This window comes from Bufo bufo, chromosome 11 (assembly GCF_905171765.1).
Source record: "Bufo bufo chromosome 11, aBufBuf1.1, whole genome shotgun sequence".
Taxonomy (NCBI): Eukaryota; Metazoa; Chordata; class Amphibia; order Anura; family Bufonidae; genus Bufo; species Bufo bufo.
Window position 1 is genome coordinate 36,693,419 of NC_053399.1, and position 14,064 is coordinate 36,707,482.

Below are 14,064 nucleotides of genomic sequence, written 5' to 3' on the forward strand. Positions count from 1 at the left end.
ATCAAGTCCTCACGCCATATAACGCCATGCGCAAAACCCGGGCATGGTACAAAAAAGTTGCGGTCTACTTGGTACAGGTTGCCATGTACAACTCTTTTGTACTATCCCGAAGCGCTGGCAGCACAGGGACATTCCTCCAGTTCTATGAGGCAGTCCTCAAAGACCTGATCTTTTCGGACCGGGAAAGAGCAGGCCGGAGTACCTCGGGAATTGGAGGCGCCCGGATCGTCCCTGGCCAACACTTTCTAGGTGTGGTCCCCCATACTGGAAAGAAGGGACGAACCCAAAAAAAGTGCAGAGTGTGTCGCAGGAGGGGGATACGGAAGGACACCACTACTCAATGTGACACTTGCCCCGATCATCCGGGCCTCTGCATTGACGGTTGCTTCAGGGAGTATCACACTTCCATGGAGTACTAAATTTTTATAATCCTCAACAGTCCACTAGAGAACATAAAACACTATGGCTCTCAGACTTTGGAGACACGGAAACAATTTTTCTTTCCCCAAAAAATATTAGTTTTAGAGCAGGCATCCTCAAACTGCGGCCCTCCAGATGTTGTAAAACTATAACTCCCAGCATGCCCAGACAACCTACAGCCATCAGCAGGGCATGGTGGGAATTGTAGTTTTACAATATCTGGAGGGCCGCAGTTTTAGGATGCCTGCTTAGTGTCTCCAAAGTCTGAGAGCCATACATATTGGGCATCGTCGCGTGCGTAAAAGTCGTCGCTATAAAAATAACTTTTGACCAAACGCCTCGGATGAACGGTGTTAAAAATATAAAATAAAAACTGTGCCAAAACACCAATTTTTGGGCAAAATTTCAATTTGAATCCATTTTGCCGGTAATAAAGCAAGGGTTAACAGCCAAACAAAACTAAATATTTATTGCCCCGATTCTGTAGTTTGCAGAAACACCCCATATGTGGTCGTAAATGGTTATATAGCCGCACGGCAGGGCATAGAACGAAGGGAACTCCATATGGTTTCTGGAAGGCAGATTTTGATGGACAGTTTTTTTTTTGACACCATGTCCCATTAGAAGCCCCCCCTGATGTAGCCTAGACTAGAAACTCCAAAAAAGTGACCCCATCTAAGAAACTACACCCCTCAAGGTATTCAAAAGTTACTTTACAAACTATGTTAACCCTTTAGGTGTTCCACAAAACCAAATAGTGAATGTAGAAACAATTTTAGAATTACATTTTTTTGTTACATTGCCTCAAAAAAGAGTAATATAGAGCAACCAAAAATCAAATTTACCCCCAAAATAGTCCCAAAACAACAACCACCTTATCCCGTAGTTTCCTAGATGGGGTCACTTTTATGGAGTTTCTACTCTAGGGGTGCATCAGGGGGCTTGAAAGGGTACATGGTGTCAATAAACCAGTCCAGCAAAATCTGCCTTCCAAAAATGACGTTCCCCTTCTTCTATGTCCTGCCGTTTAGCCAAATAGTAGTTTACGACCACATATGGGGTGTTTTTGCAAACTACAGAATCAGGGCAACCCATTTTGAGTGTTGTTTGGCAGTTAACCCTTGTTTTACTCCTGGGAAAAATTGATTATATTGGAAAATTTTCCAAAAAATATAAATTTCAAAATTGTTTCTCCATCTGCCATTAACTCTTGTGGAACACCTAAAGGGTTAACAAAGTTTGTAAACCCAGTTTTGAATACCTTGAGGGGTGTACTTTCTTAGATGGAGTCACTTTTTTGAAATTTCTATTCTAGGGGTGCAACAGGGGGCTTCAAATGGGACATGGTATAAACAAAACCAGTCCTGCCAAATCTGCCTTCCAAAACCCATATGGTGTTCCCCTCCTTCTATGTGCTACCGTTCGGCCAAACAGTAGTTTACAACCACATATGGGGTGTTTTTGCAAACTACAGAATCAGGGCAACCCATTTTGAGTGTTGTTTGGCAGTTAACCCTTGTTTTACTCCTGGAAAAAATTGATTATATTGGAAAATTTTCCAAAAAATATAAATTTCAAAATTGTTTCTCCATCTGCCATTAACTCTTGTGGAACACCTAAAGGGTTAACAAAGTTTGTAAACCCAGTTTTGAATACCTTGAGGGGTGTACTTTCTTAGATGGAGTCACTTTTTTGAAATTTCTATTCTAGGGGTGCAACAGGGGGCTTCAAATGGGACATGGTATAAACAAAACCAGTCCTACCAAATCTGCCTTCCAAAACCCATATGGTGTTCCCCTCCTTCTATGTGCTACCGTTCGGCCAAACAGTAGTTTACGACCACATATGGGGTGTTTTTGCAAACTACAGAATCAGGGCAACCCATTTTGAGTGTTGTTTGGCAGTTAACCCTTGTTTTACTCCTGGAAAAAATTGATTATATTGGAAAGTTTTCCAAAAAATATAAATTTCAAAATTGTTTCTCCATCTGCCATTAACTCTTGTGGAACACCTAAAGGGTTAACAAAGTTTGTAAACCCAGTTTTGAATACCTTGAGGGGTGTACTTTCTTAGATGGAGTCACTTTTTTGAAATTTCTATTCTAGGGGTGCAACAGGGGGCTTCAAATGGGACATGGTATAAACAAAACCAGTCCTACCAAATCTGCCTTCCAAAACCCATATGGTGTTCCCCTCCTTCTATGTGCTACCGTTCGGCCAAACAGTAGTTTACGACCACATATGGGGTGTTTTTGCAAACTACAGAATCAGGGCAACCCATTTTGAGTGTTGTTTGGCAGTTAACCCTTGTTTTACTCCTGGAAAAAATTGATTATATTGGAAAGTTTTCCAAAAAATATAAATTTCAAAATTGTTTCTCCATCTGCCATTAACTCTTGTGGAACACCTAAAGGGTTAACAAAGTTTGTAAACCCAGTTTTGAATACCTTGAGGGGTGTACTTTCTTAGATGGAGTCACTTTTTTGAAATTTCTATTCTAGGGGTGCAACAGGGGGCTTCAAATGGGACATGGTATAAACAAAACCAGTCCTACCAAATCTGCCTTCCAAAACCCATATGGTGTTCCCCTCCTTCTATGTGCTACCGTTCGGCCAAACAGTAGTTTACGACCACATATGGGGTGTTTTTGCAAACTACAGAATCAGGGCAACCCATTTTGAGTGTTGTTTGGCAGTTAACCCTTGTTTTACTCCTGGAAAAAATTGATTATATTGGAAAATTTTCCAAAAAATAGAAATTTCAAAATTGTTTCTCCATCTGCTATTAACTCTTGTGGAACACCTAAAGGGTTAACAAAGTTTGTAAACCCAGTTTTGAATACCTTGAGGGGTGTACTTTCTTAGATGGAGTCACTTTTTTGAAATTTCTATTCTAGGGGTGCAACAGGGGGCTTCAAATGGGACATGGTATAAACAAAACCAGTCCTGCCAAATCTGCCTTCCAAAACCCATATGGTGTTCCCCTCCTTCTATGTGCTACCGTTCGGCCAAACAGTAGTTTACGACCACATATGGGGTGTTTTTGCAAACTACAGAATCAGGGCAACCCATTTTGAGTGTTGTTTGGCAGTTAACCCTTGTTTTACTCCTGGAAAAAATTGATTATATTGGAAAATTTTCCAAAAAATATAAATTTCAAAATTGTTTCTCCATCTGCCATTAACTCTTGTGGAACACCTAAAGGGTTAACAAAGTTTGAAAAAACAGTTTTGAATACCTTGAGGGGTGTAGTTTCTAGAATGGGGTCATTTTTGGGAGGTTTCTATTATCTAAGCCTCACAATATGACTTCAAACCTGAACTGGTCCATAAAAAGTGGGATTTTGAAGATTTCTGAAAATTTCAAAATTTGCTTCTAAACTTCTAAGCCTTGTAACATCCCCAAAAAATAAAATATCATTCCCAAAACAATTCAAGCATGAAGTAGACATATGGGGAATGTAAAGTCATCACAATTTTTGGGGGTATTACTATGTATTACAGAGGTAGAGAAACTGAAAATTTGAAATTTGCTAATTTTTCAAAATTTACGGTAAAAATTGTATTTTTTATGCAAAAAAATTAACTTTTTTGACCCAATTTTAGCAGTGTCATGAAGTACAATATGTGACGAAAAAACAATCTCAGAACGGCCTGGGTAAGTCAAAGTGTTTTAAAGTTATGAGCACTTAAAGTGACACTGGTCAGATTTGCAAAAAATGGCCTGGTCCTTAAGGTGAAAATGAGCCCGGTCCTTAAGGGGTTAAACTACATAACCCAGAATGTCCCATTCACTTCTTTGGAGAGGTACAAGAACAGCCAAGCAAGTATGCATGCTGGGACTTGTAGTTTTACAAAAGCCAGAGTGCCTGCTGACCCTTGGATTAATGCAACAGCTGAGCTATATTACCAGAATGCGTGAATTACCTTTCCATGTGTTGAACTGTGGCTGCTGATGATAATCTTTGTGTAAGTAAAGTCCCCGCAAGAAATTGTATTGCTCCCCATCTATGGGCCTGTTGGTCAATAACCCCTTCCAAATGCGACTGAAAGTACCAGCAGGGGTAAACAGATGGGTTTTTGTCTGCGCAGATTCTCTCCTCACCAGGATATCTTCTTTGTCTAAAGGCAAAGCAACATTTAAAAAAAACATACTATTGCAGCTTACATTTTTCATTATGTCTGTAAAGTGCGGCGGAATATAGCAACGCTGTATAAGTGCATAAAATAATTGAAAAAAAATACTATAAATATGCGAAGAAAGTAGATGTGAATACTGAAAGTAATTTACCAATATCCTTAATTCTGTCTTTAACCCACGTCTCCCAGAAGGTATCCAGTTGTGTTGTTAAATACCAAGTGTCCACTAAATTCAAGGAGAAGACGTTTCCCCATAAACCTATATGAGAGGAACAGCAAAACACATTAGTCAGTTATGGATCCCTTCATCACATTTTGCAGAGGATAGTAAAAGAAGAGAAGACAGCGGCTATGGACGGTCAAAGCTTAAAGGCGTTGTGTACTGCTAAGATGCTGAAGACCTACAGCATCCTCCGCATTGGTCATCAATATCAGATTGGCAGGGGTCCGACTCCCGTTATTCCTGGCGTTAAGCTGTGTGAAGAGGTAGCGACAATTGTGCAAATTAAGCTTCCGCTTCAGAATTACCTCTGCACCGTCTCCTTTGCAGCGGCTGCACAGTGTACCGTAATTACACATGAATGGGACAAGCACCACCGCTACAAGAGAGACGGCGTGCAGTTAAGTTTTAAGAAGAAGCAGTGCTTGCACATAGGCCGCTACCTCTTCAAACCGCTGATCGTTGGCCGTGGTGGCAGTCGGACCCCCGATAATCGGATATTGATAACCTATATTTCAGATAGATGATCAATATATGGGCACAATCCCTTTAAACTTTAGTGGAATGTAGAATGTCATTATGGACAAATTTTTATTCAGCGTTTATAATCTACATGGGGAAATACTTCTGAAGACCAATCCTCCAGCTATAGAGAACATGTGCAGGTCAATGTCAAAAATAAGCTATCTCTGCCTATGCAGGTGATGTCATGTGTAAGAACTAAAAGGGGTTATCCACAGGTTGTCCTCAGGATAGTTTGTCAATATCTGATCGGTGGGAGTCTGACACTCCACACCCCAGCCAATCAGCTGTTTCTAAGTAGTTGGCACCAGTACTCAGGGACCCTGGACAAGAATTTACTTGGGCCCCCTGGATCCCGCTTTCCCACACTCGCATGCAATCACGCCCTCCACCACAACACACACGCGACCGCAATTTTAGTCAGTTTTGTATGCGATTGCATTTCGTTGTTCAGTTTTTTCCGCGCGAGTGCAAAGTGTTTTGCGCATGCGTGATAAAAAACTGAATGTTGGTACCCAGACCTGAACTCGGACTTCTTCACTGAAGTTGGGGTTTGGGTTTGGTGTTCTGTAGTGTTCTATATATACGAAATTCTATACGATTGATTAACTGCCTGAATAAATAGAACTCTTAATATACCATTTTAAATACTACTTATTAAAAACTTGTGGCCCTCCACTAGATTTACAAAAACAGGCTCAATGTGAGAGGGAGGTGTTTGTCCACAAATTATAAGGACACAGCAACCATTTCACTGTTATCTCTCACACATTAGTATATAGTTGTCCACTGTGGGAGATGTGTGCCAATAAGGTTTATTTACAGTGTCAGTGCAGATCAACACACAATGTATCACTTTCCCTTTAAAGTGTTGTCTATAAGATAGAAGGGGATGTTGTCCCAGGATCACTAATTCATATGCAGGCGCTATTGTTTTATGTGCCAAATCTGGCCACCAGCACCATACATTAGATCCCTGGTCACATCCTGGAGGCACCCGTATGTCTTCCCTATCCGTTCCGTTTTCTGCGGAACCATCTATTGAAAATGTTATGCCCAGCCCAATTTGTTCTATGTAATTACTGTATACTGTATATGCCATACGGAAAAACGGAGCGGAAAAACGGAACCGAAACGGAAACACAATGGAAACAAAAAAACGGAACAACGGATCTGTGAAAAACGGACTTCAAAACACTGAAATAGCCATACGGTAGTGTAAAAGAGGCCTGAGGCTGTTTTTGTAAATCTAGTGGAGAGCCACACGTTTTTAATAAGTAGTATTTAATAAAATGGTATTTTAAGTGTTCTATTTATTCAGGCAGTTAATAAATGGTATTAAAAAATAATAAAATAATTACTCACCTCATCCGCTTAATCGCGCAGCCGTTAACGTCTTCTTTCTTCTTATTGCAGGACCTGCAAAAGGACCTTCAAAGACGTCATCGCGCTCACCACGTGGTGAGTGCGGTGATGTCAGCGCAGGTCCTGCTGAATGAAGATACAAGATCCTTCTATCTTCATTCAGCAGGACCTGCGCTGACATCACCGCACTCACCACGTGGTGAGCGCGATGAAGTCATCGAAGGTCCTTTTGCCGGTCCTGCAAGAAGAAGAAAGAAGACGATAACGGCTGCGCGATTAAGTGGATGAGGTGAGTAATTATTTTATTTTATTATTTTTTATTCAATGGACATTTTCCTTAGCATTTTGTATTAAAGAATGCTATTAAACGATGTCATTGAATTTGTGGGCAGTGGCCAGCGGGGTTCAAGAGGTAGCTGCCTTGGGCCCGCTAGGAGCAACTGGGCCCAGGGCAGCTGCCCCTTTTGCCCCGCGTTAAAGACGGCCCTGCCAGAATGGCACAGTTTTCTCAGTGCATTCACTTTAGGGCTCATGCACACGGCCGTTGCTCGGCCATGCCCGTATTGTGGCCTGCAAACAGCGGGTCTGCAATATACAGGCATCGGCTGTGTGCACCCCACATCACGGATTTGGACCTTAAAAATAGAACATGTTATATTTTTTTACAGTGCGCACTGATCACGGACCCATTCAAGTTGAATGGGTCTGGACCGTCTGCGGAATCCGCACAGATGTTGCCAGTGAAATGGGGAACACAAATTACGGTCCTTAACGCACGGAACGGCTGTGTGCATGAGCCCTTAATGGGAGCAGTGCTGCAGTATCTAGCTACACCCACTGCACAAAGGATGGAGGAGTGTAGTTCAAGCCCTGGAGCTACTGCAGAACAGCTAATCAGCAGAGCTGCAGGGTGTTGGACCCCAGGAGAACTGATATTGATGGCCTATCCTGAAGATAAATAAAAGAGTAGAAAATCTCTTTAAAGGTTTGGAAACATCCCTAAAAAGTTTCTTATTTTTCAGATTTATCTCCCTACTTATATTATGTGGTCTAATTCTAAGCATTAGGCTCCAAGCACATGGTAGAACCCCTGAAAATCCCTGAGGCTACCTCTACGGGCACCCCTTTTATCACTGTGCAGCATTTTATTACAAGATTAACCCTCTAGGTGAGAGGACCTTCATAATTCAATAGAGCATAACAGCATGTGATACAAACATCTGAATGACTCCTTATTTAATTAGCGGTATACGGAGGTAGTGACTATGCCATAGGGCCCGGCTTTAAAAGGGGTTGTCCTACGAAAAATGTTCAGTTTTCAAACCAGCACCTGAATTCTTTTGTAATTGCATGTAATAAAAAATTTAACATAACCACTGAGTCATTCAATAAAATGTATCTGTATAGCGCCACCTGCTGTTTGTTTCTTTTCTTATTTCTTTGTCTGTCTCACTGAGATGGCCGCACATGCTCAGTTTCATTCTTCAAATGCCTCCTGAGCTGTGATAGGGTGAGAGCTGTAGCGGAATGGACATGCCCCCTGAGCTGCAGCAGAAAAGACACTCCCCCTGAGCTGTAATAGGGAGAGCTGAGACACGCCCCCTGAGCTGTGATTGGGAGAGCATGGACACGCCCCCTGAGCTGCAGCAGAAAAGACACTCCCTGTCACAGCCAGACAGCTGAGAAGCGCTCACAGGAGCTTCTCAGATCCTCCTCCTTGAATTTCTTTGTTTTGGTTTAGTTTCTCATCTCGTTAGTCTATCTCAGCTGTCATGCAGTTGGACTGATCGCTACCCTTTAAGTTCCTCCCCATAATGCAGTAGTGTGCGGCTGATACAACTTCCTGGAGTGTGTGTGCATGCTGTTCCCAGTTCCCAGTTCCCTGTTCCCAGTCGTCAGTCGTCATTCGTCTGCAAGATAAGTGCTGTTTATGTATTTATGATTTTGTCTTTTCTGGATCCAGGTGACCCTGACTCCCTCCGTGTCAGTGTAGGGAGCCGGTGGTCGTGTCCCTTCACTATTGTAGGGTCTTCAGGTAATAGATAGCCGAGGAACGTGGATATGCGGCCATCCACCTTTGGGGTTTTCGCATAGGCTGAGCAGTGAGGGAGAGCGGCAGGTCTATTGCAGGGGTCTCCCTTTGTTCCTTAGTTGTGGATCCAGAGAGACATTGTTTATATGGTATTGTCTTGTTTCCTGTACACCATCCGTGACATTATCAGCCGCCAAAACCGTCTCAAGCATGGATCCGGTTTCACTTTTGGCTGAACACTTTCAGGGTCTTTCTTTGGAGGTAGCTGATCTCCGTAAGACTTTTTCTCAGTTTCAAGTGACCGGTTCAGCTTGCGTTCATGGAGTTTGTGCTGAGCCTAAGATCTCGCTCCCGGATACGTTCTCCGGGGGTAGTGAGAATTTTGTGCGTTTTAGAGAGGCTTGCAAACTCCATTTTCGCCTTCTTCCCCATTCTTCTGGTGATGAAGAACGGAGGGTGTGGATCATTATATCGCTGCTCAGGGGTAACGCTCAGTCCTGGGCCTTTTCGCTGCCGGAGGGGGCACGGCCCCTTCGTTCAGTGGATGAATTCTTTTTAGCCCTGGGTCAGATATATGATGATCCGGATCGTATTGCTCTGGCTGAGTCTAGACTACGTCTGTTATGCCAGGGTAAACAATCCGCAGAGATATACTGTTCAGAATTTCGGAGATGGGCAGCAGATACGGGTTGGAATGATGCTGCACTCCGAAGTCAATTTTGCTATGGTCTTTCAGAGGGATTGAAAGATGCATTTGCCTTTCATGAAAGACCTACCTCCTTGGATTCTGCTATGTCTCAGGCTGTTCGTATTGACAGGCGTCTTAGAGAGAGAGGAGAGATCTCTCCTTCCTGTCATACTCAGTCCCGGGACAGTGCAGCGGTCTCATTCTGTGCACAGGGGTCTCAGTCGCTGTCAGCCCCTTCTGAGCAGGAGTCCATGCAGCTGGGGTTGATTGCCTCTGACAATAGAAGATTCAGCCCGCAGGGGAGGGTTTGTTTTTGTTGTGGAGGTATAAATCATCTGGCAAATGTTTGTCCCTCTAGGAGATTCAGGCAGTTTTCTGGGAGTAATAAAGAGACAAAAAGGAAAAAATCGTTTAAAAATGTTCCGTCTGTTACTATTGGCAGGGTTGAGGCGGAAATTGAAGGTTTTCCGTTTGCTTGTAGTTCCCGTTTTGTCCTGCCTGCTAGGGTGGCGCTAGAGAGCAAGAGCATTTTTTGTGAGATTTTTGTGGATAGTGGAGCAGCTGTCAACCTCATTGATAGTCAATTTGCGGTAACTCATGGTTTCCAGGTATGCACTTTGGGAAAGGATATTCCTGTTTTTGCTATTGATTCAGCTCCACTTTCTCAGAAATCATTAAAGGGCATAGTTCACAATATCCGTTTAATTGTGAGTGATGCTCATGTTGAGGATGTGTCATGTTTCGTCCTTAGCGGTTTGCCTACTCCTCTAGTGTTGGGGCTACCCTGGCTCACTAAACATAACCCCACCATTGATTGGCAAGCGAGGCAAATAAATGGTTGGAGTAACTTTTGCAGAGAGAATTGCCTCATAACATCTGTTTCTGAGGTTTCTACTAAGACTGTACCACCTTTCCTCTCTGAATTTTTGGATGTCTTCTCTGAGAGTGGAGTTCAGGGTTTACCTCCGCACAGGGAGTATGATTGCCCTATTAATCTCATCCCAGGCGCCAAGCTGCCTAAATCTCGTTTATACAATCTCTCCCAACCCGAGAGGGTCGCTATGCGGGCTTATATCTCTGAGAGTCTGAGAAAAGGACACATACGACCCTCGAAGTCACCTGTTGCCGCTGGTTTTTTCTTTGTTAAGAAAAAAGATGGTTCTTTAAGACCTTGTCTGGATTTCAGGGAGCTGAACAGTATCACTATTCGTGATCCTTATCCGCTTCCTCTAATCCCGGACCTGTTTAACCAGGTTGTTGGGGCTAAAGTCTTTTCCAAATTAGACCTAAGAGGGGCATACAACCTGGTTAGGGTCAGAGAAGGAGACGAATGGAAGACGGCTTTCAATACCCCTGAGGGCCATTTTGAGAATTTGGTTATGCCTTTTGGTTTGATGAATGCCCCAGCCGTTTTTCAGCATTTCGTCAACAGCATTTTTTATCATTTAATGGGAAAATTTGTATTAGTGTATTTGGATGCCATTTTGATTTTTTCTCCTGATTTCAAGACTCATAAGGAACACTTACGTCAGGTCTTGCTCATCCTGCGGGAGAATAAATTATACGCGAAACTGGAAAAATGTGTGTTTGCGGTTCCAGAAATCCAATTTCTGGGGTTTCTTGTATCCGCTTCTGGTTTTCGCATGGACCCCGAGAAGGTCCGCGCTGTGCTTGAGTGGGAGCTTCCTGAGAATCAGAAGGCGCTGATGCGTTTTTTGGGCTTTGCCAATTATTACAGGAAATTTATTTTGAATTATTCCTCCGTTGTTAAACCACTCACTGATATGACCAGAAAGGGGGTAGATTTTTCTTCCTGGTCGGTAGAGGCGCGTAAGGCCTTTTCTAATATCAAGGAGAGTTTTGCTTCCGCTCCCATCCTAGTACAACCTGATATTTCGTTACCCTTCATAGTTGAGGTTGATGCTTCTGAGGTAGGGGTGGGTGCGGTCTTGTCTCAGGGTTCCTCTCCTGCCAAATGGCAACCGTGTGCCTTTTTCTCAAAGAAACTCTCCTCCGCAGAGAGAAATTATGATGTGGGAGATAGGGAATTGTTGGCCATCAAGTTGGCTTTTGAGGAATGGCGCCATTGGCTAGAGGGAGCCAGACACCCTATTACCGTGTTTACTGACCATAAAAATCTGGCCTACTTGGAGTCAGCCAAGCGTCTGAACCCGAGACAGGCCAGATGGTCTTTGTTCTTTTCAAGGTTTAATTTTGTTGTTACGTTCCGCCCTGGGGTTAAGAATGTGAAGGCAGATGCCCTGTCACGTTGTTTTCCGGGAGGTGGGAATTTTGAAGACCCGGGTCCCATTTTGGCTGAAGGTGTGGTGGTCTCTGCTCTTTTTCCTGAATTGGAGGCAGAGGTGCAGGCAGCCCAGTCAGAAGCTCCTGATCTTTGTCCTCCTGGGAGGTTGTTTGTGCCTCTCGCTTTGAGACACAAGATTTTTAAAGAACACCACGACACGGTCCTTGCTGGGCACCCGGGGGCAAGAGCCACACTGGATCTCATCGCTCGGAGATTCTGGTGGCCTGCGCTTCGTAAGTCGGTTGAGGGTTTTGTGGCAGCTTGCGAGACTTGCGCTCGTGCCAAGGTCCCTCATTCACGGCCATCAGGTCCTCTCCTTCCTTTGCCCATTCCTTCCCGTCCTTGGACACATCTGTCCATGGACTTCATAACGGACTTGCCTCGTTCCTCGGGGAAGTCTGTGATTCTGGTGGTGGTGGTGGACCGTTTTAGCAAAATGGTGCATTTTATCCCTTTTCCTGGTTTGCCCAATGCTAAGACGCTGGCGCAGGCATTTATTGACCACATTGTCAAATTGCATGGGATTCCTTCAGACATAGTCTCTGATAGGGGCACGCAGTTTGTTTCCAGATTCTGGAAGGCTTTCTGTTCTCGCTTGGGGGTTCGGTTGTCATTCTCTTCTGCTTTCCATCCGCAGTCGAATGGCCAGACAGAGCGCGTCAATCAGAATCTGGAGACATATCTGCGCTGTTTTGTGGCGGAGAATCAGGAGGATTGGTGTTCTTTTTAGTCCCTTGCTGAGTTTGCTTTAAATAACCGTCGTCAGGAGTCCTCTGATAAGTCACCATTTTTTGGTGCATATGGGTTCCATCCGCAGTTTGGGACTTTCTCGGGAGAGGGCTCTTCTGGTTTGCCTGATGAGGACAGATTCTCCTCGTCTTTGTCATCTATTTGGCAAAAGATTCAGGATAATCTAAAGAGCATGAGTGAGAGATATAAGCGTGTGGCGGATAAGAGACGTGTGCCTGGTCCGGACCTGAATGTTGGTGATCTGGTGTGGTTGTCTACCAAGAATATCAAATTGAAGGTTCCCTCCTGGAAGTTGGGTCCTAGGTTTATTGGGCCTTACAAGATCCTGTCTGTCATCAATCCTGTTGCCTACCGTCTTGATCTTCCTCAGACTTGGAAGATCCATAATGTTTTTCATAAGTCCTTATTGAAACCTTATGTTCAACCTATTGTACCCTCGCCTTTGCCTCCTCCTCCGATTATGGTTGATGGAAATCTTGAATTTCAGGTCTCTAGGATTGTGGATTCTCGTCTTGTCCGCGGTTCCCTCCAGTACCTCGTTCATTGGGAGGGTTATGGTCCTGAGGAGAGGATGTGGGTCCCAGTGACGGACATTAAGGCCTCTCGTCTCATCAGGGCTTTCCATAGGTCCCATCCTGAGAAGGTGGGCCCTGAGTGTCCGGAGTCCACTCCTAGAGGGAGGGGTACTGTCACAGCCAGACAGCTGAGAAGCGCTCACAGGAGCTTCTCAGATCCTCCTCCTTGAATTTCTTTGTTTTGGTTTAGTTTCTCATCTCGTTAGTCTATCTCAGCTGTCATGCAGTTGGACTGATCGCTACCCTTTAAGTTCCTCCCCATAATGCAGTAGTGTGCGGCTGATACAACTTCCTGGAGTGTGTGTGCATGCTGTTCCCAGTTCCCAGTTCCCTGTTCCCAGTCGTCAGTCGTCATTCGTCTGCAAGATAAGTGCTGTTTATGTATTTATGATTTTGTCTTTTCTGGATCCAGGTGACCCTGACTCCCTCCGTGTCAGTGTAGGGAGCCGGTGGTCGTGTCCCTTCACTATTGTAGGGTCTTCAGGTAATAGATAGCCGAGGAACGTGGATATGCGGCCATCCACCTTTGGGGTGTTCGCACAGGCTGAGCAGTGAGGGAGAGCGGCAGGTCTATTGCAGGGGTCTCCCTTTGTTCCTTAGTTGTGGATCCAGAGAGACATTGTTTATATGGTATTGTCTTGTTTCCTGTACACCATCCGTGACACTCCCCTTGAGCTGTCAGCTTGATATAAATCTAGCAGAGCAATGAATGGGGAGATCTCTGGATCCATGTGAGGTACAGGGCTGGTTCTAGCTTTGTTATAAAGAGATTGTCATGTATTGTATGATGTCTGATTTGCAATTTTTACATTAATCATGGGATAACCCCTTTAAAGTATCATAAAAAGTCAAAGGTTGTACAGAGCCATAATACGGTCACATGCATGAGACCTTACCTTGTAGAAAGCAAATACGTTGTTCTGGGTGTTTCTTCATCAAGTGCCCCATGTAGAATTCACTACCAAAATCCTCTGTTCGGATAAAGGCGCCATATTTGAGGAGTCCTACTTCATAAGGGGTAAATTCACAAAACTCTGAAATGACACACAA

At 44.0% G+C, this 14,064-nt stretch overlaps 1 protein-coding gene across 1 annotated transcript in view; it reads right to left on the reverse strand.

The window, feature by feature from the left end:
* The window catches only part of LOC120982536 (cytosolic phospholipase A2 epsilon-like), a 64,054-nt gene that overhangs the window by 11,526 nt on the left and 38,464 nt on the right, over window positions 1–14,064 (reverse strand). Inside the window, exons 15-17 of the mRNA XM_040412761.1 lie at window positions 13,911–14,048; window positions 4,709–4,816; window positions 4,345–4,539 (exon numbers count right to left, since the gene is read on the reverse strand). Of these exons, the coding sequence (XP_040268695.1) occupies window positions 4,345–4,539; window positions 4,709–4,816; window positions 13,911–14,048 (441 nt within the window). The remainder of the gene's footprint in view (window positions 1–4,344; window positions 4,540–4,708; window positions 4,817–13,910; window positions 14,049–14,064) is intronic.